At 38.7% G+C, this 21,644-nt stretch overlaps 1 protein-coding gene across 2 annotated transcripts in view; it reads right to left on the reverse strand.

Annotated features, from left to right (window-relative positions):
* The window catches only part of LOC103530548 (complement C4), a 45,571-nt gene extending 24,273 nt beyond the window's left edge, over positions 1-21,298 (reverse strand). Inside the window, exons 1-20 of one of the 2 annotated variants that reach the window (XM_008496118.2) lie at positions 21,175-21,298; positions 19,579-19,771; positions 18,344-18,521; positions 17,530-17,600; positions 16,955-17,040; positions 15,681-15,763; positions 14,773-14,860; positions 11,853-11,958; positions 11,547-11,670; positions 9,632-9,747; positions 8,485-8,652; positions 7,543-7,740; positions 5,118-5,309; positions 4,339-4,488; positions 3,797-3,923; positions 3,474-3,545; positions 2,388-2,585; positions 1,391-1,502; positions 1,101-1,171; positions 97-236 (exon numbers count right to left, since the gene is read on the reverse strand). In XM_008496118.2, the coding sequence (XP_008494340.2) occupies positions 97-236; positions 1,101-1,171; positions 1,391-1,502; positions 2,388-2,585; positions 3,474-3,545; positions 3,797-3,923; positions 4,339-4,488; positions 5,118-5,309; positions 7,543-7,740; positions 8,485-8,652; positions 9,632-9,747; positions 11,547-11,670; positions 11,853-11,958; positions 14,773-14,860; positions 15,681-15,763; positions 16,955-17,040; positions 17,530-17,600; positions 18,344-18,521; positions 19,579-19,771; positions 21,175-21,239 (2,538 nt within the window). In that variant the 5' untranslated portion in view covers positions 21,240-21,298. Of the gene's footprint in view, positions 1-96; positions 237-1,100; positions 1,172-1,390; positions 1,503-2,387; positions 2,586-3,473; positions 3,546-3,796; positions 3,924-4,338; positions 4,489-5,117; positions 5,310-7,542; positions 7,741-8,484; positions 8,653-9,631; positions 9,748-11,546; positions 11,671-11,852; positions 11,959-14,772; positions 14,861-15,680; positions 15,764-16,954; positions 17,041-17,529; positions 17,601-18,343; positions 18,522-19,578; positions 19,772-21,174 lie in introns of those variants that run through there. The other variant, XM_030457767.1, reaches the window with a different exon arrangement.
* Positions 21,299-21,644: the final 346 nt, after the last annotated feature.

The raw sequence follows: 21,644 nt of genomic DNA on the forward strand, positions 1-21,644 counted from the left end.
AGCTGTAGGAGGACACTGAAAGGTGGCTGGGTCATTTACATTAAATTATCACATTGCTATATATCTTGATGTGTATAGGACAGTAGTTGGTGGTACCTTGAGAGCCATGGGCTTATAGTTGTAAATCACTGCTTTTATTTCTAGTTGTTCATGTCGTTTGACTGAGAATGGTAATCTCATGGATACAAAAAAGTCTTTAAAAACTGCAAAAGTGTGAGGCTCAGCTATGCAAAATCCTGGAAAGAGAAAAAAAAAACAAAACAACACAACAAAAATCAGAGCTGAGAATTACACAACATAAACTGATAAAAAGTTAGATGTCTAATTAATACTAATTGCCTGGTCTCCCTTGAGGTCAAGAGCAGGAGACAGAGGCAGACACCTCCAGAGAGCATTTCAATGTTCTGTCCTAGAGACTTATGTCAGGGGTGGATGATTTGCCCCCCTAGAGTCACCACTGCTGCTATAATTTTCCACAGGTAAAATTTGTCAGCAGTATCTGCATCATTTGTGAGTGAAATGTGGCCCAGCTTTCTTGCCAAGACTCTGTATAAAACAGAGCAACCTTTCCTCACTTTCTGTAAATAAACTGCATACCCACCACTGCACCCCTAGATGAGCTTCCCTTTACAAAAGGGAGTGAGCAGCACCCACCAGATGGACCATTTGGTCCCCTTTTGTGGTCCTGGACAATACCTAGATGCTCCCAGAGAGCAGCATCTGGGAACCTGGTGTCTCTGTTTTCCAGCCCTTGCTCATCCTTTGCTACTCTCCTGGTGCTCTTCTCTTGCTTTCCAGAGACCAAAGGCTTCCATATTTCTCTGAGATGGTCAAAACTTGCCCCCAGAAATATTAAAATAAAAGTGGTGTTATTACTGCTGCCTTTCTTGTGGTTTCCTGTGTGTGTGAGAAACATATAATCCCTTACATTCTAGCTGGGCTTTAATATGGTAAAAGAAAGGAACAAATATGATCAAAATACTTGGTGTTTTTCAGAACAGACTGTCCACTTTGTCAATGTAGCATTGTATCTCTGTTTTAAAAAAATATTCTCTGTTCATCTGTACAAAGAAACCAAATAAAATACCCAACACCTATACCTTTTTGGGGAGATATGCTGATTGCCTGAACTTCCCAGGTAGTTATAGAGTCAGGAACAACATTTCCTACACTATGAAACACAAAGTAAAATGTGTTAGGAAGGACATAAAAATGTAAACATTGCTATTTGCTTAAGTTTAAATATTGTAAGGGAGAAAAACATGCTCTCTGTTGCTGAGATTTTCAAATATTCTGAAGTTCTCTGCACCAGATAACACATGCAACAGATACTTATAGGCAGTTTATTGTACAAATTTAGAGATATTCCCCTAGTCAGGGAATGCAGTACCTATGATTTCCAGGGTTTTCCACTTCTTCAAGGTTCCACCACCAGCTCTCAGGAAAATAACTACGCAAGCTGACAGAGCTTTCATCAAACCATTCTTCGTGGTCGTCATAGTCTGTAAAATAAGACCAGGGCTTTCTTCTACTGACCTTAAAGTGTGTTGCAGGATGTTGGTTTGTCAGAGAGAAAGCAGCAGGATAAATCCTCCAAATGGAAAGATTTCATCCTCTGCATTAAAAAAAATGCTGAAAAAAAGAGAAGCCATGACCAAAGATTGTAATTGAAAAAAAGGCTAATTCTTCTTTCTAAGTTCAATAATTAGAAATTGCCAAACAATAAAAATATTCCATTTTAGTAAAGTGTAGCAAATATGTTCCCACTATCCCATAGGTGTGACAGGCAGAGTGTGAAAGGGGAACTCTGAGAAAATATCAGAAATTACACTTTGAATAGTCATTTTCAACACAAAATATTCTTTGGGTGTGACATGAGCTCCTCTGTGATCAGAGACAGACTGGGGAGAGGAAAAGAAGAAAGACACAAAATTATCCTTGTCTGAAGTGGCCTCTTCTCATCAAGGACTGTTTAGGAGGTATTTGAATGTTATAATAGTAGAACTAATAAAATAGTCATCAATCAGAGATCACTCAGAGCCTGGAATGGTGGTAAACACCCCCTTATTCTGTTCCACTGTTCACAGTGGAGTCTTCTGGGGTGTGGACAGAAGCCCCCAGCTCCTCTGTAAGGCAGTCCTGGGTCCAAAAGTGGTTAAAGTGATTTCTTTCTTGACCCAAGAAGTTATCCTGTCTCACTCCCACCTTCACACTGTACAACTGTGAAGATGCAAAGGTGTGCAGGTGCTGCACCATACCAGGGCTCACTGAAATGGTGACACGAGACCTTTCCCCCCTGCCCCACAGCATTAAATGCCCTTCAGCCCTTCCTTGTCACCATAGGAATGGGATTTTTCTGTAGGCAGCTGTATGTCACCATTCTTTACATCGTGCCAAGCCCACTCTGATCCTCTTGGCTTTCTTCCTGAGGGCAGTGGCTTTCTCACAGCACTCTTGGAAGGCTTTCCGGCATTCGGAGGACCTGGCCACCTTTGTCAGCCTTTTCAGACAAGAAAACCTCATGGGATTCAATTTCATTCCATCTTCACAGCATTTCTGCAGATCAGTGTTTAGGTATGTACTGGCTGCAGGATAATTAAGAATCAGAATTAGTGCTGAGGAAGTAGCAATAAGTGCAAAGGTGTTAACTGAGCTAACTCATGTTATTCATTGCAGTCAATGGTAATTGTTATTGCAACAGCCTACCTTCAGCCAGGGACCTGTTCTGCATCCTAAAAAGAGTCTACAAGCACAGAAGGAAAGCATGAGCCCTCCAGCATCCTAAATATTTTATTCTAAACCTTCTCTTCAAATCCAGGCAGTGAATTAAAACCCCCTCCTTGGCACACTGATGTCATATATCTGGAGAGTCATGGCAGTGTTCTCATTCTTGAATAAAGAGACCGATTTAAAAAATAGGGAAGATTGTGTCATTTACACAAATATCAATTTGTGTAAATAGGTCTAAAAGAAAACCTTTTGCTTTTTTAAATTCAGAGTAACTTAAAAAAAAAAAAAAAAAAAAAAGATCAGCTATCCTAGCTGTTCTATTAACTGAGGCAGAGTACCAGAGGTGGCAAAACTTTAAAACAGAATGTCGAGGAAAAAAAGTAGCAACTATAAAACATTTTTTGGACGTACAAATAATGTTGAAAAACTTTAAAGCCACTAGTGCTTCCATGACATTATATCTAGTAGAAGCATTTCACATTTGGGGTTATAAACTGGTGAATTTGTTTCCATTTGTAATTGGACCACCCTGGTTTTGTTGTTTGGGATGTCTTGATAGATGATGCATCAGGTCACAGGGCATAGCATACTTGTGTGATCTTATGCCACTTAATGTAAGAACTGAGACTCTGAATACCTCAGTATCCTTTACTATCTCATCACTTCTTGACCTCTGAATATCAGCCACATCCCTTTGCCTCCTGTTGCTAAACCTTTCAGACCACCTGTTTGGGCACACATACCAATTCCTGACATTTCCTTCTGAAAATCCAAAGATCTCTTCTGCCTTCCGGTACCCTGGTGGCATTTATAGCCTGGGAAAGCAGAACAGAAGAGCTTGGTCATCATATTGCAACAACACCAGCCTGGTCTTTCAGAGCTGGGGACCAAAGGGCCACCAACTAAGGTTCTGGGCTATCTGAGCTGCCAGTGGAAAAAGAAAAATTGATAGGCAAGGAAGTTCTTACAACATCATGACAATATGTTCCTAATTTTTAAGCAATCAGCCTACCCAGATCTGTAATGGTCTTGAATAAACATCTAAAAAAGGGCAGATTGAACTTACCTTCCTGAATATTTGACTTAATTGTATTTGATAAGAAGGCCAGACCAACATCAGTAAAAACTTGAACATTATCTGCACCACCACCTGCAGAACACCCGAGATCATATGAATTCATAGCACTAAATACCTGCCAAATAAAATAGCATAGATGGACTGAATATGCTTGCAAAATGTAATTTTTTTTTTTAATGTGTATTAAAAACCCCAACATTGTAGCCTTTGATTCACAGAAGCAAGACAAACTATTGGTGTGAGCTACATTTGAAAACTGAGATTAGAGCTGAGGGATGTTTTAGTTGGAGAATGCTTTGAGTAATGCTTTTTAATTTACCAGGTTGCTTGCTGTAGCATGGAAAACCTCATGTTAAATATATCATTCATCTTAAATAGATCCTAAATTGCAAAACTAAGAGCATTTCAAAGTTTAGCAACTCTCTGATTAAGCAATTAGTAGCCATTAATTCAATTTTGATGCTTTCAATAGTCATAGAAAATTTTGCTTGAGTAATAAATATGGTATTTTCTTCTTACAGATAACTTACTTTTTTGTCTGTAAGTTTATTTTTCTTGTTCAGAGTAGAAACTGCTTTATCAACCACAGCTAAGGCAACTGTTCCTGCATGGTCTGTTTCAATCATTAAATTGATGTTCTCTGTTGGTTCGTATATCTCTTGTTCTGTTCTCACTTTAATCTAAATAGAAAAGATGGAGATAAAAAAGTCACACTCGTTAATGAAAAGGGAAGACTCTTTGGGCTAGGGATACTGCCAGCTGTGACTGTCAGAGGCTGGGGAATGCTTTCTAAGACAGATGAGACTTTTCTAATGTAAACTGTTATGTATTGTTTTAAAGTGCTTTTGAAGTGCTAGAAAATGTCAGAAACTAAAGAGCTTGAAAATTACTTCAAATTCCTTTTTTTTTTTTTTTAATTTTCTAGAAAATTACTAAAATTACTTCGTTTTCATTTGATGAACCTCACTATAGAAACAAAAAGACTGTCTATCTGTCAACAACTCTCTGGGTGTTTCATTGTGTTTTGCCATTCTATAGATATATGCAGAGGAGGATTTATCTGTATGAAACTATATTTTTCATCTCTTTCTGGCACAAATTGTCCTATGGAAGAAAGCCATCTCTGCTGTCACTCCTGGGAACCTTTCTGAGCTGTTAAACAGAATCCTGATGACTCTCTTTCAATAAAAATCAAAATTTCCACCATGTCTTTCACTTTTTAACCCCAGGTCTGCACTTTCTCTGCTCATACCCCATGTTTTTCTCTTTATTTTAGAACAGAATAAAGAAGCCACTTTTTGGAAAGTACCTCTCCTTCACAGACATCCATGACATCTATCCATGCAGAATCAGCAACAATCTCTTCCCGGCCCTCATTTGCAATGAAGTAGTAAGCTAAAAACCGAAAGGCAGGCACCATCTTGTGGGTGATTCTGAGGTTTATGACTTTATTTGAGGAGGGAACCCTTCCCAAAAGCTCAGTTTGTCCCCTCGTCACAACCTGCAAAGAAGAAACAACAAACAGAAATCAAGTATTTTGAATATATATGGGCCCTACTTTGCATAATTTTACATACATTTATAGAATTTTTTGAGAATTTTAAATTTTGTCCTCTTCTAATGTCACCTAATAGTTTTAATTCATAATCTTCATACCAATACTTTGGAAGAGATCAGCACCCAGTGCCTCTAATACAGGAGAATGGGGATAAGCCTCTGATGTACTCATCCTATGGCCCAAGTTTGAACCCAAATGTACCTCCCTCCACCAATTCTTACAGCTTGAAAATGAGTTTGCAGTCTTATTATTGCCTTCTACAATAACAATCCACCACCCCCTGGACAGGGTAAGTGTTATTTAATCTGTCATCACTACTGAGAGGTTGTAGCAGGACGTTAACTCAAAAAGTATTTTTCAGGATAAAGTAACACACACTGGTCTTTAGTGGATTTCAGCCCATCTTGCATTATTTAACTCCTTTGTTCCCATGTTATGGTAATTATCCATGGATTGTCAGAGGAGTGGAAAACAGACACAGTGGCTGGATGGATACTGCTCTTCCCTGAGCAAAATGCATGCAGCTTTACTAAGCACACCATATACAGGCTTCAGGAAAAAAAATAAACCCAAAAAACAACTCAAAACAAAGCATGGTCCTAGATTGTCACTGCCTTCATTTAGGTGGCCAAAGTTTGGCAGACAGCATCACCACTGAGGTCCAGCAGTGTCTTCCACCAACCCAGCCCTTCACAGAGTTCAGAAGAGGTAATTACAACCCTATGCTATGTCATTCAATGAAAATAAACCTCAAACCCCAAATTTAACTCCTAAGGATATAATTATTCCAATATATGTAAGTCTTATTAAAAATAAATGGGAACAGGTGCTCGTGGTGCTCATCATCCTGGGAAATTTAAGCTGCCAAGGGAAATTAGGATGAAGAGAAGGAGAAGGAGACTTAAACATATTTGGCACTCAACAGATTCACTTCTGGAATGTATTAATGAACAAATTTGTCTCCTTCAGCAAAATAAATACTTTGCATTACTGGGCCGAGGCTGAGCAGGATTGTTTCCTGGATTTTCCATCTATAGAACTGTTTTTTAGTCCTAATTTCAGATTGCTGTTTAGGGCCATAGCAGCGAATGCCTTGAGACCTTATTTGCTGGACACAACATCATAAATGAAATCAGGTGGAGGCAACATGGACCTCCACTAACAGAAGAATCATGTGTTATTTATTCATGAAATAAACCATAATTAACTACAAAAGGCATTTTCTGAGGTATTAAAGGTCCCCTAAAGCCCAATTAGGTTTTCTACTTGCAGCAATGTATATGTGTGATCTGCCTACAAGTAGGTGGGCAGTTCTATAATAGCTGAGAAGAAGGTATTTATGTGAATCAGGCCAATAAAAACATTGGCTTCTTATGAAGAAAGAATTCTGACTGGAAGGAATGAGAAAGAGCAAGATATGCAAGGAAATTGTCATAGGCATCATAGAAATCTGTCTAGTATTTCAGAGTTCAAGGCTGTCAGTTTAGTATTTTTCACAAATATCCACATAAATTCCCACTCTGGAATGTATTATAGACTACATACTAAAATTTGTACTCCTGTGTCCTTCTTCTGAAGAAAAATTTACAAAGATTTATGTTTTACATACACAAAAATATAAGCAAATATATAAAAATAACAGAATAATCAAAATAGTTTCTGAAAGGGGCCTATGGAGGTCTCTAGTCCAGCTGCCTGGTCAACAATGAGATATCACCAGCATCAGATCAGATCAGTTCAGATGTGGCTTTCTCTAGTTAAGTGGTGAATGCTTCTGAGGATGGCAACTCCCTGACCCCTCTGGAGAACCTCTTACAGCGTTGCATTCATCACTAGTGAAAAAAATTTTTCCAAAAGGAACCTTCCAGGCCATAATTTGTAGCGTTTGTCTCTTGTTATATTGCATGGCACCATCTAAGATAGTTCATCTCTATTATATCTGCAGCTCCTCTTCAAGTAACTTTAAATTGCTGTTAACTCGTTTGTAGCCTCTTCACCAAACCCAGCAAGCCCAGTTCCCTCAGCATCTCTTGGTAGCTCAGGTGTGTGAGGACAGTGATCACCTCAGTTGCCTTTTGTTTTATCCCTTTGGTTTCCCCTGTATTAGTAACCAGATAGATGTTCTGGGTTGTATAATTTCTAAAAGAAATTGCTGATATGCTACCATTCTGCTTACCATATAATAGAAATAGTCAATCTTTCCACTGCCAGACTGGTGAATATCATTCAAAGTGATGCTTAAGGTATCTCCAGGTGCCACAACAGTGTGGGGGATGCTGATGCTAAGGTAACTCGGGGAAGCAGACTGGTATCTTTCAGCTCTGATACTTGTTTCAGGTGATTCTAATTTTTCTTTACCCTCTCTAGCCTTTACCTGTTAGAGAAGAAAAGGACAGAATGAGTGAAGTATCCCTCAGGAGACAAAAATAGTGACACCCATAATACATATCTTGCCAGGTTATTCAGAACATGCTGGGATATGACACAAGTTACTGCTGACACCTCATCAGCAGAACCTGGAATAAAAAAATAGGATTGTAACCATTTGATTCTCTCACCCTCGTTTGTCTCTTGCTGTATTTGCATTTGATATTTTTCAGGCTTGACTCTTCCTGAGTCAGAATTAATGACTAAAAATCACATTTTTCCCCTCTTTTTATATTGCACTCATAATTGAACCCTCTAGTGTTCAGGTGCAACCTAGTGTATATATTGCTCAGGACCTTTTCCTTCACTGTCTTCTCATAATTTTTGGTAACATTTCTTGGGGATATTCCTTACAGCCCCATTCTCATCCTTCATGCCAGGAAAATGCATATCTGAACCACAAAACAAAAGTACCACTACCATCCAACAACTGCTAGCATTTATTCCCAAAGCTCTGATGTACAAGAGTGTCCTTCACTTCATTCACAACATTCCTCAGACCCCTGAGGAATTGGAATTTCTCTCCAAAATGTATTACATAATCTGGACAAAGCTGTGCAGGTGGTAGAAGAATTCAAGTTCCACCCTCTGTGCTGGTTTAGTGAACATTAATAAACCTCAAGTCTGTATCTGTCTTATGAGCTCTTATCAATGGTATATTTTTTAACATGGAGGTTTGTTTTTTCTTTACCACTATTTGAAGATTCTGAGCATCTCCAGGAATGTCAAATGTAAAGGGAACTAAGCCCTTTTTATTAGAGAGTGCAGTCTTCTTCATTGGAGGTTTTCCAGGCATGGTGACTGTAGCAGTGACAGCTATAAAGGTAGCAGGAGCCCCATCAGTCAAAGTGACACTTGCCTATTGGAAAAAAAAAGTTTTTTTGTTACTTCAAGGAAATGGCTGGGTTTAGAAAATACCTACAAACAATGCAAAATTACTTCTATAAACAGAGGAGAAATACAAAACCCTACACATTAGTGTTTGAAAATTTGAGCTTTGAGAGGAGGTAGCAATGGATTCAATCTGGACTCCAGCTAAGATAAAAATCTGTGAACACAGATTAAGAGCTACCCCAGGTTTTCACTTAGCATCTAGTAGATCTCAGCTTATCCCAGAGACATTTGTCTTCAGCTATTACAAGGTAAATTTCTAACTTTGACTCATTACAGAAATCTTTTGGAAAAAGTTGAAGTTGTGAGGTTTAAGAACTCTAAAATTAAAATGCAAAAAAAAAGAAAAAGAAAAAAAGAAAAAAATAATTTCGTGGTTTAATTTTCAGAATTTTATTTGATATGGGATTAATTTTATACAACATTAAAATAGAAAAATAGAACCATAGAATGGCCTGGGACCTTGGAGATCCTCTGGTCCCAACCTCCCTGCCATGGGCTGGAACACCTCCCTCCAGATCAGGTTGCTCGAAGCCCCATCCAACCTGGCCTTGAACATCTCCAGGTAGGGAGCAGGCTCAACCTCCCTGGGCAACCTGTGCCAGTGTCTCACCACCCTCACAGTAAAGAATTTCTCCCTAGTGTCTAACCTAAATTATTATTCTAATCTTTTGTTATGGAAGTAAGGAAAACATTGTAGTGCAACAGTGCACGGATGATTTCCAGAACAGAAACCGGCACATTCTGACTACACCTTCCCTGCTCAGGCTCTGTATGTACAGAAACAAGAAAAAACAGACAGAAACAGTAACTCCATGTTGGACCTGATCCTGAAGGCCTCTGTCCTGTAGAGCTCCTATTGGATCAAGTCAGGATTTTACAAACAGGACATATGTAAATCCCTTCTTACGGAGGCAAATGAACGCAGTCAGCTAGATACTCCATACCATAACAGTGAAGGGGGCTCCAGGCACAAAATACTTCTTGGTGTTAGACAGATCAACAGCATAAGGAGATTTCACAAACTTCACATTGCTGAGTTCCTCTTCCCTCATCTCACCACCTGTAAATATCAAACAGTACATGTTGCTAAGGGAGGAATAACTATGTACCTACATATTACCGTAGCATCCACCACTTCTGTTTTCAAGATTAATTGCGTTTTTAGCAGTGTATGTAAAGAAAGCAGAAATATGAACCCTCACTAAAGATCTTCAGTCCTGAGAAGAGGAAGAGGTGGGTGCAGGCGAGTGGGAAGCAGGACCAGAACCAGGCCAGTGGAAGGGCTGTGTGATGCGTGCAGTGCTCCAGCACTAGCAGATGTGTGCTCTCAACAGCTCAGACACGGAGCCTTGCAAAGCAGTTTGTTACTCAAAGCATAAAAATTCCCATCTAACTCATTGATTGGAACAAGGTGCCTGCAAATTAAGGCATCACAGAAGCTGCTGTGACTGTGTCCCTCCCTTTCCAAGCTGTCAGGGTTTTATCCCTGGGGTAAGGCTACATTGAAACCCTACATAAAAATCATTCAGAATCATCAGCAGGAAAGGTTTGTGGCGTAAACCTCTCATTTTCTGAAAGGGATTTTTTTTTCCATATTTGACTGTTGGTGAGGATTAGTATTGCCTAGTTTAATCTTCTGCAACTTTGCACCTACAAGGCAGCTTGAGCATCTGCTTCTCAATTAAGATTCTTCTAGTTAAGCCCTTCATTCTTCTAGTTAACTTCTAGCTAAAAAACTATCCATAACTACTTTCAAAAGACCAGTTGCATGGCTTGATTTAAACTAAATGCATACTTTCCACATTCTTATTTTCCACTTTAACACTCCAAGGTTGAGATGTATTAGAAACCAACCCAGCTCTGCCCTGTCATACCTATAACTAGTACCAAACCAGCAAGTACAAGAATGTGGAGGCAGTCAGCACACAGAGGAAAGAAGCAGCATGCACAGCATAGTGAAGATAACTCCATACCGCAAGATCTTATGTCCATCATGTTGGTGTGGCAATGGGAGGGCTCTCAGCAGTAAATGTTGCAGCAATAGTGCATGTAAGTACCTCTCACAGACTATACTAAAGAACTGCACAGCTGCAATGCATTTGATCTAATTTTAGGATTCAAAGAAGTTTTGGTTCATGTTCAGATATAACTTCCTGTGTTCAGTTTGTGCTCATTGTTGCTCATCCTGTCACTGGGCACCACTGTACAGAGCCTGGCCCCGTCCCCTTGACACCTGCCCTGTAGATGTTTATAAGCACTGGTAAGATCCCCTCTCAGTCTTCTCTCCCCAGCCCCAGCTCTCTCAGACTTTACTCATAAGAGACAAGCTCCAGTACACTGATCATCTTTGTAGACCTAGGCTGATAGCTTAGCCACCTGAAGTACCAATCAGCCTCAGATACCAAGCCCAACTCATAACTGTGTATTTATGGCAGGAGTGCCATAAATACACCTGAGGCAAGTGCAAGGGGAGCAAATAATTTGGATTCATACAAGTGTCTGGTGCCACTTCAGATGGACAAGGATATCTTCTATATTCCCACAGGGATGTTTTATGTGGGACAGACCCTATAGGGGGTACTTCCAGGAGACACGGGCATTTCTGGAGCATCAGTGGAAGGCCACACAGGACTGCACAGGGCATTTAAACTGATACTGGACATCAGTATTCAGATGAGCAGATCCCACCTCACATCAGTCTGTGCACAGAAGGGGGTCAGATGAACAAAACTCATGCACAAACCATGATCCAGCAGTGAGACTGGCCCAGTGAGACAAAATTTCCAACATGAAGATTACACTAGAAAAACTGCTTGTAATAGTTATGTTAATGTACCAGCCAAGCCATAGGGTACTCACTTGCAGTTTCTACAGTGGTAACAGCAACATATAAATGAAAGCCTTCCAGAGTAAAAATGCTCTTTTTTGATTTCTCTTCCAGAAGTGTTGTATTTAAAGTAACTCTTCCTTTTCCATTTTGAATCTAAAGCAAAAGTGGAAAAAAAAATGTGACAACCCTTCAATGGTTTGCTGCAATTAAAATTTTAAAAAATGTTGCTTATAGAATGACTACAGTTTTACAGGGAATAATATTTCTATAATTTCTGACAATATTCAGCTCACATGAGTTAAATCAGAATTGTTCCACTGAACTTCAGTACTTACTGATATCTGTTGTTCCAGGCCTGGAAGAAATACTTTTTTCTCATTTTCATCAATTATGCCAAATCTCACATATGCAACCCCTTGAATCCCTTTCCCATAAAAGTGTCTTTGGAAGGAAAAAGAGAAAGGAGATAATAATTAAAAAAAGACACCAATAAAAAGCAAGCATAAATCAGACTAATCATTTTATGCTGAGATAAAATTGGGATCTCTGTAGGAATCTCATTTATGACTAATAGCATGAAACCAGAAAAACAGATGCACTCACTGACATTACAAACATGAAGATCCATATACAAAGTGAGGGTTTCAAATGCAGACAAATATATGGTGCATATCACTGGTAAAATAACATGTGGGGGCATCATTTCTATTTAGCTTGGATGAACAGGCAATTCTTTTGTATGAGCAATATGTAAAATAAGAGGCTAGAGAATCATCTCGGGTACTAATCTGAAATATTTAGTACCTCTGAAGATCTCCAGAGAGAAATCATACCTGATGAAATTTTAGTATCAGCATTAAGCAGAGCAGACACCCTTTACTCCATGTATCTCCTATGGATTTATTTGGTATAGCATAGGGACCGATTGCAAGTGAAATATTGGCATATGGGCATCTGACCAGAACAGTCCTGAACTCTCCATGTGGAGAATTCTCTCTACCTGAGACCTGTCACCGCCATGATATTGGCTTTTGCTTGTGAAAATCTTGTTTCTTAGTTATGTAATAGCTTATTTTTGTTTAAATAAAACCACTTTCCAATTGACCTGGTCAGCAGCCTGTGAAGCATCTATACCTGTGAAACTAACTGAGATGCACTTCTTATGGAAACTGCTTCAATTGCCATAACTAACAACTGCAGAAAACAACAGCCAATATACCAACTAACAGTTCATTACACACATGGCCAGCTCAATAGAGAAATAAATTCAATTATTGGGAATTCCTTGTGTTGATTTTGATAAAAGTCAGGCAGGCCTGTGTAGCACCACTAGGACTTTTTCCAATAGACAAAAGTATCTAGTTATGCAACCTTATTTTTGGGGGGTTGTCAACCCCATGATGTTAATGAGTAGGGAAGTATGTATGAAGGATTTGCACAGTCCATAAACTGAAAATTAAGTGCTACAATAACATAATGTAGGAAGGATTAGTATATTAAACCCAGTTATCTGACACCGTTTCGTATCACAATATCAAGTAATCATGATTAAAGCTAATAATTAATTATTCATTAGAAGCAAATAAAGAAATTGAAGGTGTCCAAGATTAAAAGAGTTTGTTCATCCAAGCAAAAGGAGAAGGACAGAGGGTTCTGTTTGCTCTCTCAAGGTTTGCTGGGGACAGGAGGGATCAACACAGTCAAGGCGCAGAGGTCAAGGACAGCAGACAGAAGACCACTAGGGTATGAGATGGACAGGGATGAATTTAAATGAGAAATAAAACCCTCTAGAGCTTGTGGAGAATCAGTCTTCCACTTGGGGTGGACTACAGTGCTGGGGTCCATGTAGCAAAATCAAATTTCTCCCAGCAATGAGAAGACCACCTGCCTTCAGCTGCCTGTTTTCATGAAATAAATTCATTCTTCTTCAGAAAAAGAAAAAAAAAAAGTATCAAGTTCTAATTTAGTGTTGGCTAAACATTAGTGTTACCCTGGGGGCATTAATTTGTCTAACTTTTAATGCAGAGGTTCTTTGACTTCAGAAAACATAATAATTTTCTGTTCAAGTGTAATATAAAGTTTGTTTTTGCCAATTTCTAGTATATTATTTTTCACTAAGTGACTTTACATACTCTGTAAACAATGTGATAACATTTTATGACTGAGATTATTTTTTCTTTTTGCAAAAGGTCATCTTTAAAACAGGTTTAAAATCTAACTGTAGATGAAGCTTATAACATCTGAACTAATGCAACTTAAGTGACTGACACATAGCTCCTAGACCTATAAATGTATCCTACCAAAGTCATCAACTTTAGATGCAGGAATGGTGACTTCAGTGAAAAGCAGATGCATTGCTGAGCCTCCAGATTAACTATTTGATTTCTCTCTCCATCTTACCAAAGTGCAAGGTGGTCAAGACATTTCTAGTAATTTTGGATTCCAGCTGAGTGGTAAATAAAGGATGAACACTCTCCTAACAGGCAGCTGGCTTGTATTACCACTCCTAAGAAACTTGAAAATAAAACAGCCAAGAAGGCTTCATACATGCTGATGATCCAGGGTTAGATCATACAGCAAATTTAGTCAAAAATAGCAGAGCCACACCATGCAAAATACTTGGTCAATCGAGGTTCAGCCTGATTCTTCCAAAGTATCAAAAATATTTTATAGGGTTAAATTTTCATTGCAGATTTTCTAAGTTTCTCTGTGTTTGATGCCATTCTGATTTATTAGAGGATTGGGTGTAGTTTATTCTATATGGCCAGCCTGAGAGCTTTGTAGCCACATCTCCAGATCAGTGTCTGGAATGATGGTCATGGAAACTCCTCTATTAACTGCATTTATTCAAACACAGAGTTGAATCCATTTCTATTTCAATTACATAAATAGCAACATCTGAGCTGCCAGAATGTTTCTAAATATCTAAACCAAGATATATAAAGAAGAGCATGTTATCAGTTTGCCTGGAACCTTAGCAAGCAACAGAGATGAGACCCCTAAATACTCACCTTCTATTAGCAAACTAAAATATTCAAAGAACCTGGTTCCATTTTGATCACCACCTGGACTCAGACAGCATTTTACACTGACTGCTGAAGTAAGTGGTGGAAAAGGAGAGTATATATGACCAAAATAAGACTCAAGTAAAGCCAGAAGCTGATCAGCTGATAATGACAAGAAAAAGGAAGAAGCTGCAAAGTTCATTATTGCCTTATCAGCCACCTAAAACCCCCTTGTTGTGAGCACACCTACTTTGCCTCGATATCAAACACAAAGTTTTCATTCCAGATGTGGTAGTACGGCTGAAGTGGGGTGAGTTTGACTTCAAAAGATGGAAGTTCTGCATGAAAAAAAAAAAATAAATAAGAAGACAAAAGATCATGACATGAATTTCAAACATACCTTGAACTCCTATCATCCATTGGGAGGTTGCAGATGCAGTGAGAGGATGTTTTAGTTTGAATTAGCAGTGCACTTCTGAAGCAAACCTATTTTTTCCCCTTATTCTGCTTTGCTACACACAGTAGGGCAGTCTTGGAGTGTAAAAAAATGATTTATTTACCATGAAGATAAACCAGAAGATCATTTCTAACCCTGGTCTAGAAGCAGCCTGAAGAAAACCCACCCTGAGGTGGGTTGAGTGTGTACAGGAGATCCTTAGCATCAGCTGTGTCACTCTGCAATTTGTGTCTAGAAAGCCAAATTTTTGGCTACTGTAGATATAGCCAGAAAATTTTGCTCCTGGATGTTGGTGTTTGCAGAGGATGTGGTGGTCTCCACTATTCTGTTACATCCACTAGCTAAGGTACAACCAGTTTTGTTAAACTGAAATTGTCATGTAATCCTGAGGCTCTTTTTGCCTTTAAGAACAAACAAACAAACCACCCAAAAACCCACACTAAATTTTACAAGAATGCATAATTTCAACACAGATCACAATTTCTTACTCCAAATTATTAAATTTCTAATTTTCTCTTTTTCCTTCACTTACTTTTCTTTAAAAAGGCATATCCCAATATAGCAACAACTTAAACCAACTTCCAAACTGAATCCTACTATGAGAAAATAGGTACCTTTTTCTTCATTCTAATCTTTAATGAAAACTTTTAACACATAGTGATGATTTCATAGATTTATAATGCAAATTAAATATTTATTACCATAATTTTTAACTTCAAATTCAGCAGAAACATTAGACATTCCATAATGATGAAACCAGGCTTTGATTTTCCAAGTTCCAGGCCTAAAGTTCAAATTCAGCAGAAAAGAATTAATTAGGAGAACTCTGATATTTCATCATGCTAATATATTATATTATCAGTAAATGCTACTATTTTGCTTGATTTGATCTCATCCCAGTTTATAAATGGGTTTCTCTTTGCTGAGAGGAACCAGCAATATATTTCCAGATGTCCTAGGAAACACTCAAAAAGGCTTTATGGGGAACTAAAAGATAAAATATTTGCAACCCCCATGCAAGATACCTTGTCCTTGAAAAGCCAAAAAAACATGAGAAGTCATTGTACATTTTCTATAGTTTCAGAGCAATGTCAAAATCAGATTATCTAGCATGCAAGAACACACTGAATATTAAGTGGAAGCTTGACTGCTTGGAATTAGAGGTTATTAAGTAGATTTTTCAAACTGAGCCCTTGCCTTGCAGAATTTGTCTCATGAAGGTATGGATGGTCTCATGGTTGAGATTTTTAAGCAGTTTGCTAAATTGTTTCTTATTGGGATAAATGTTACTAATTGCAGCATATTAGTGTTACAGCCAGGTCTCATCTCTCCAAAATGAGGTGCTTAAATGCAAAAGGGGATTAACCAATCTCTGCTCCAATGGAGAGAAAGACAATTCTGAATGGTAATCCAGTGGTTAAAAATCTTAAGTACTTCAACAGGTAAAGGGAATCAACCTGGGTAATTTGATCCTGCTAATTGGAGGTGGGGTTATTCCTCCTCACTTCAGCCATTATACTGTGGGGATTTCCATCTCAGAAGTCCCCTCAGGGTTCTCTGCAGACAATGGAGAAAACCCGAGTGCTGAGGCAGGGTACATCTCATCCTGACATCAACATCTCAAACAGATGAGCGGAACTGCTGCCTAAATATGTGACTTTCTCTCCAGTGTCAGAGGAGGGAATGTGGGGTGACCACCTCAGGTGTAGACCCCTAAAAGAGAGGAGGCTCCAGGGAAACTATGCTGGGTTCCCTGCTGCCAGGCTCTGCCATGGCAAGCTTCCCAAGTGGGATCTGAGCAAATCTGTCTGCTCTAAAGAAATGGCAAAGCAGGCAATAGGCAGTAAAGAAAAAAAAAATGAAGAAAGAAAGACAGGGGAGCAGAGCAGAAAGAAGGGCTTGAAGATAGTGTTGCTGTAAGAGACATTCTTGACACATGAGCTGTTTTAATACACAAGGAACAGCTGTAACATACTCAGCAATGTCAGGTATTTCAAAGTTTTCACTGAACACAGTTTTTATTTTCCTGTCTGACTTTTTAACCACCAATCCTTTTGAATTCTGTTGAGAGAGAGAAAGCAAACATAAAATTATGCACTGGATGACAAATACTACATCCAAAAACTCTAGCTCATATAGTAGTCCTAAGGAAGACAAAATGTTATGCTTACTTTCCTACATTTATATTCACATAAAAATTCACTCCATGCTTCTGATATTGGCCAAAAATTGTGGAATCATAGAATGGTTTGAGTTGGAAGGGAACTTAAAGATCATCCAGTCCCAAACCTCCTGCACAAGTGGGGACACCTCCCACCAGACCAGGCTGCTCAAAGCCCCATCCAACCTGGCCTTGAACACTTCCAGGGAGGGGGCAGCCACAACTTCCCAGGGGCTATCTCATAATGTGTAAATACTGATTTCTGGAGAGCACTGGTAGCTATAGTTTTAGTCTTGGATTTTTTGTGGATTTTTTTTCTTGGTTTCTGTGCTGAAGAAGTGCTCATTACCAGTTTTTTGTTTTGTTTTGTTTTGTTTTTGTGTACTTACTAGCACAGCAATTGTGACTGTCTCATCTGCTGGCCTCATGGCATTGTCCAGAATGAAGATCCTGTATCTTACTGTTTGACAGAAGAAAAAATGTGTTCACATATTTATTTCTGGTCTTTCCAGATAGTAATTATTACAAGTGATAAAAGAGATAAAATACTTTCTTTTCATGAAAAGAAGCCTGAGAAATTTAACAAAAAGAATTACATTCTTTCTTAGGCTTTATGTGATACATGACCAATCAAATATTATTTGAGTATTGCTTGGAATTTGTTTCAGGTGCTTCACTTAGTTTTGTATTCCTTCTGCAGTCAAGGCCTGCAACCAAACTCAACTTTTTTGGTTTCCCAGTCTTGTTACTAAATTAAATTGCTAAGTAACAAAACAGCTGTGGTCATAAAGTGTAAAGGATACTTAGTGCTCCTGTGGCAAACAGAAGCAAGAGGAAGTTTTTGCAGGTTTCTCACAGTTTTGTTTTCCAAAGGGAAGTCATCATTAAGCTTTTTGAACAAGAAGGAGAAGTTTTTGTTTTGCTCCTGTCAGAAGAGAGAACAACTTTTTTAGTCTGGTGTCATTTCCACCATTCCATGGCTTGCTACAATGCAGAGTGCAGACCCTTCACAAGTCCTGGCTGCAGAAGGTGGGGTTTAAAATCTGGGCTGATAAGCACAGAGATAGCTGAGGTAAAATGTGAAGGATTTACCTTGGAAGGATCAAGTTACTATTACTTTTTTTTTTTTTTTTTTTTTAAATCATGCCCTTAATATCTATGTTCATCATCTGAAATGCATAAATGCATAATTTGTATTTTAACCTTTGGAACTTGGTGTATAGATAGGCTTATCTGTCTGGATGAAAATGTAGCCTTTCTTGGAAGACAGAGGGATGCGCATGCTTTGAACAGTCTCCTTATAAAGGTCCCTGCTTTCAGTGACCAGAAGAACATATGGCTGTTCACCCTTCTTGAACAGATCCTGATGCTGTGGCTTGACCTGAAGAGGACAGAAGAAAAAAAACCCCCCAGTGTCATCTATGAAGACAGTAACTTCAGAGCCACAACAGCTGAGGACCAAAAGCAGCTCAAATACTTAAATAAATTTATTAGTACCATTCAAGAAAAGATAATAAAATATATATTTCTTACTAGATATTTCTTTGCAAGTAGAAATACTATATAATGACCCATTTTCCACCATAGAAATACACATTCTTCCACCCAGTGGCAGTAACTCAAGCCCAGTGACTTAATCTACATGCATGTACACTTAAATTCCTGTTACCAAGTCATTTGCTAGCTGTGGTAGCATCCTCTGATCTTTCACTTGTTAAAATTTTGGCCATGAGATCAGAACTTTACCTCATGCAGGTTAATATAATGTTACTAGACACCATGCTTAAGAGGAACCTGATTTGAAGCTCAGCTTTTAGCTCTGGGAGTAAGTTGGGAGCTAAACTGAGTCTTGCAACTAAATAACCCAAACTAGTACTCTTGAACTAAATGCTGCCAGACTTCAAAGAATCATGTTAGAATCAAATCACGTATAAAGCAGGATATAAAGAAGCATTAATCAGCTTATAGGTTTGCAAAAATAGATATTTTTTCATATTTTTGGTCTGAAATATTTTAAATTTTAAAGGATTCTCCTGTTTTGTAATAATTAATAATTATTAATAATAATTAATAATTAATTCCTGCAATGCTACAGGCATTAATGCAGTCATAGTGTAAGTGCTGCAGAACAACAATGATAAAACAATTAAATGCATTTAATTTTATCACCAATCTATAGCAATGAGGAGATCTTTCATTGTCATGAGACCAAATCTCAAGCCTGCTTGTTGGCCACAAAAGGGCACTCACAATCACCACTGAAATTATATCAGGCACTGTTTTATTAGCTGGTTGGGTAAATCGGGTGCTGCTCTCACTGGAATTGATGTTTTGCCATCTATTCCCAACATTCAGAGTTTTCTCTGTTCCAATATATTCCTCGTATAGACTGTGTATTTTCTGTCACCAGCTTTACAACACTATGATGGTAGACTCACCATTAGTTCTTTCATCTCTTGGTAGTTGTTATTTTGGTTAAGGTTAAAGACAGTCTTCTCTGATAGGAGCTTATTTTTGGTCTCATCTTTGAAGTATGCAGTAACTTGCAGAGGGTTTTGTGCTCCATGGACTTGCACAGTTACTGTCTCACGTGTTCCCAAATGCACCACATTTGGGGCAGTAATGAGAAACCTGAAACAGCACACAAACAGATTGGCCACTAAGTAGCCTGATTTTTGAGGATACTGGAGGTCCACGTGAGACTGCAGACAGGAGCCTGCACCTGGCTAAAAACTAGAAATAAGTATTTGGGACTGGAGATAACATCAAAGTTGAGCTGACATGGAAGAGGAGGAAGGTTTTGTCTTGCCTGCTCAAATATCATAAAGTCATAGAATCACAGGATGGTTGGTGTTGGAAAAGACCTTTAAGATTATCTAGTTCCAACCCACCCTGCCATGGGAAGGGATGCCTTCCACTGAAACAAGTTATTCCATGACCTGTCCAGCTTGTTCTTAAACACTTCCAGAGATGGGGCATCTACAATTTCCTTGGGCAACCTCTGCCAGCATCTCATCACTCTCATATTGAAGAATTTCTTCCTAATGTCCAACCTAAATCTACTTTCTTTCATTAAAAGCCATTCCGCTCATCCACTGCTGCACACCCCTGTACGAAGTCACTCCACAGCTTTCCTGTAGATCCCCTTCAGCTACTGGAAGGCTGCTCTAATGTTCATCCAAAGTCTTCTCTTCTCCAGTCTGAAAAACCCCAATTCTCTCAGTACTCCCAATTCTGTTTTAGTAGGAGAGCTGTTCCAGCCCTCTGATTATCTGGGTGGTCCTCCTTGGCTCGCTCCAACAGCTCCATGTCCTGACTGTGCTGGAGGTTCCAGAAGTAGAGGCAGCATTCCAGGTGGGGACTCAGAGCAGATTAGAGGGGAAGAATTCTATGCTCAAGCTCTATTTCTGCTTGGGATTACCTGACCCAAGTGCTCATCAAAGAACTCCTCTGGCTATGGCAAGTATCTGAATGTACTCGAGTGTGGTGGGAACAAAGCAATAGTCTTCTGTACCTCTGCCCGACAGATAAAGGTCATTTTTAAAGGAATTTTAACATGCCTCTTAAAATATTACATCTGTTTCCTAAACCCAGGATTTTTTTCCAACTAAAAGTATCAACATATGTAAATCTTCAGTAAAACAGAGGATAAATACAGAAAAATTCTGAAGCTCTCTCAAATGCAAAGACTTCGCTCTCTGCAATGTATAAATCAAATACAGAAAGGAGAGAGTGACATTTTCCCGAGATTTTCCAATCCAGTAAATCTCATAAACTGAAGACAAGCAAGCAGCAATGACAACATGAACATCAAGCTTTAGTAGGACCTTTTTAATTATTTTTTACTGAACAGAGAACTTTCCCCTTAAATGGGTAGATTTAAGCTTTTTACTTTTCACCTATTTAAGGTTACACAAATTTTCAGTGGCCTGAGAAATTGGCTTTGTTGATTCCCTTTTAGGACAATGAGCATTCCTACTTTCTCCTTCAAGGGCTTTTTTAGGAGAGAAAAATAATTAATAAAATATACTTACGATGGTGCTTGCTGTGTATTCGACAGCAAGGAAGAAAAGGTTATCAGAAACACCAGCCTTTCCATTGGAAAACTCTACAACATCTGCAAAACAAAAACACAAACCAGTCACTGTCAATCTGCCCTTGAGGTTGTGAGAAATGGGCTGATGGCACATTGCAGCAAAGAACATGACCTGTCCTGGTTATTTATTAATAACATTCAAAACTGTGCAACCAATAAAGATGTGAATGTTAGTGATGCACAAATTAATAGCCTCGGTGGAAACATTCTGGACTAAGAACCAGTTTTACATTTGATTATTCTTTCATTCTCTTCCCAGATTCAGTATTTTCATGGTAGCATCTAAACGCCACGTGCAAGAAGTTTTCACAAATACTGCCAAGGCAAACCCAAACCCAAACAATGGCTAAAAAAGTGGATGTAAAGCACTTCTAAAAAGGGACAAGTGCAAGTGACAAGTGCCTTCTC

Source organism: Calypte anna, chromosome 1 (genome assembly GCF_003957555.1).
Source record: "Calypte anna isolate BGI_N300 chromosome 1, bCalAnn1_v1.p, whole genome shotgun sequence".
NCBI classification, from domain to species: Eukaryota; Metazoa; Chordata; class Aves; order Apodiformes; family Trochilidae; genus Calypte; species Calypte anna.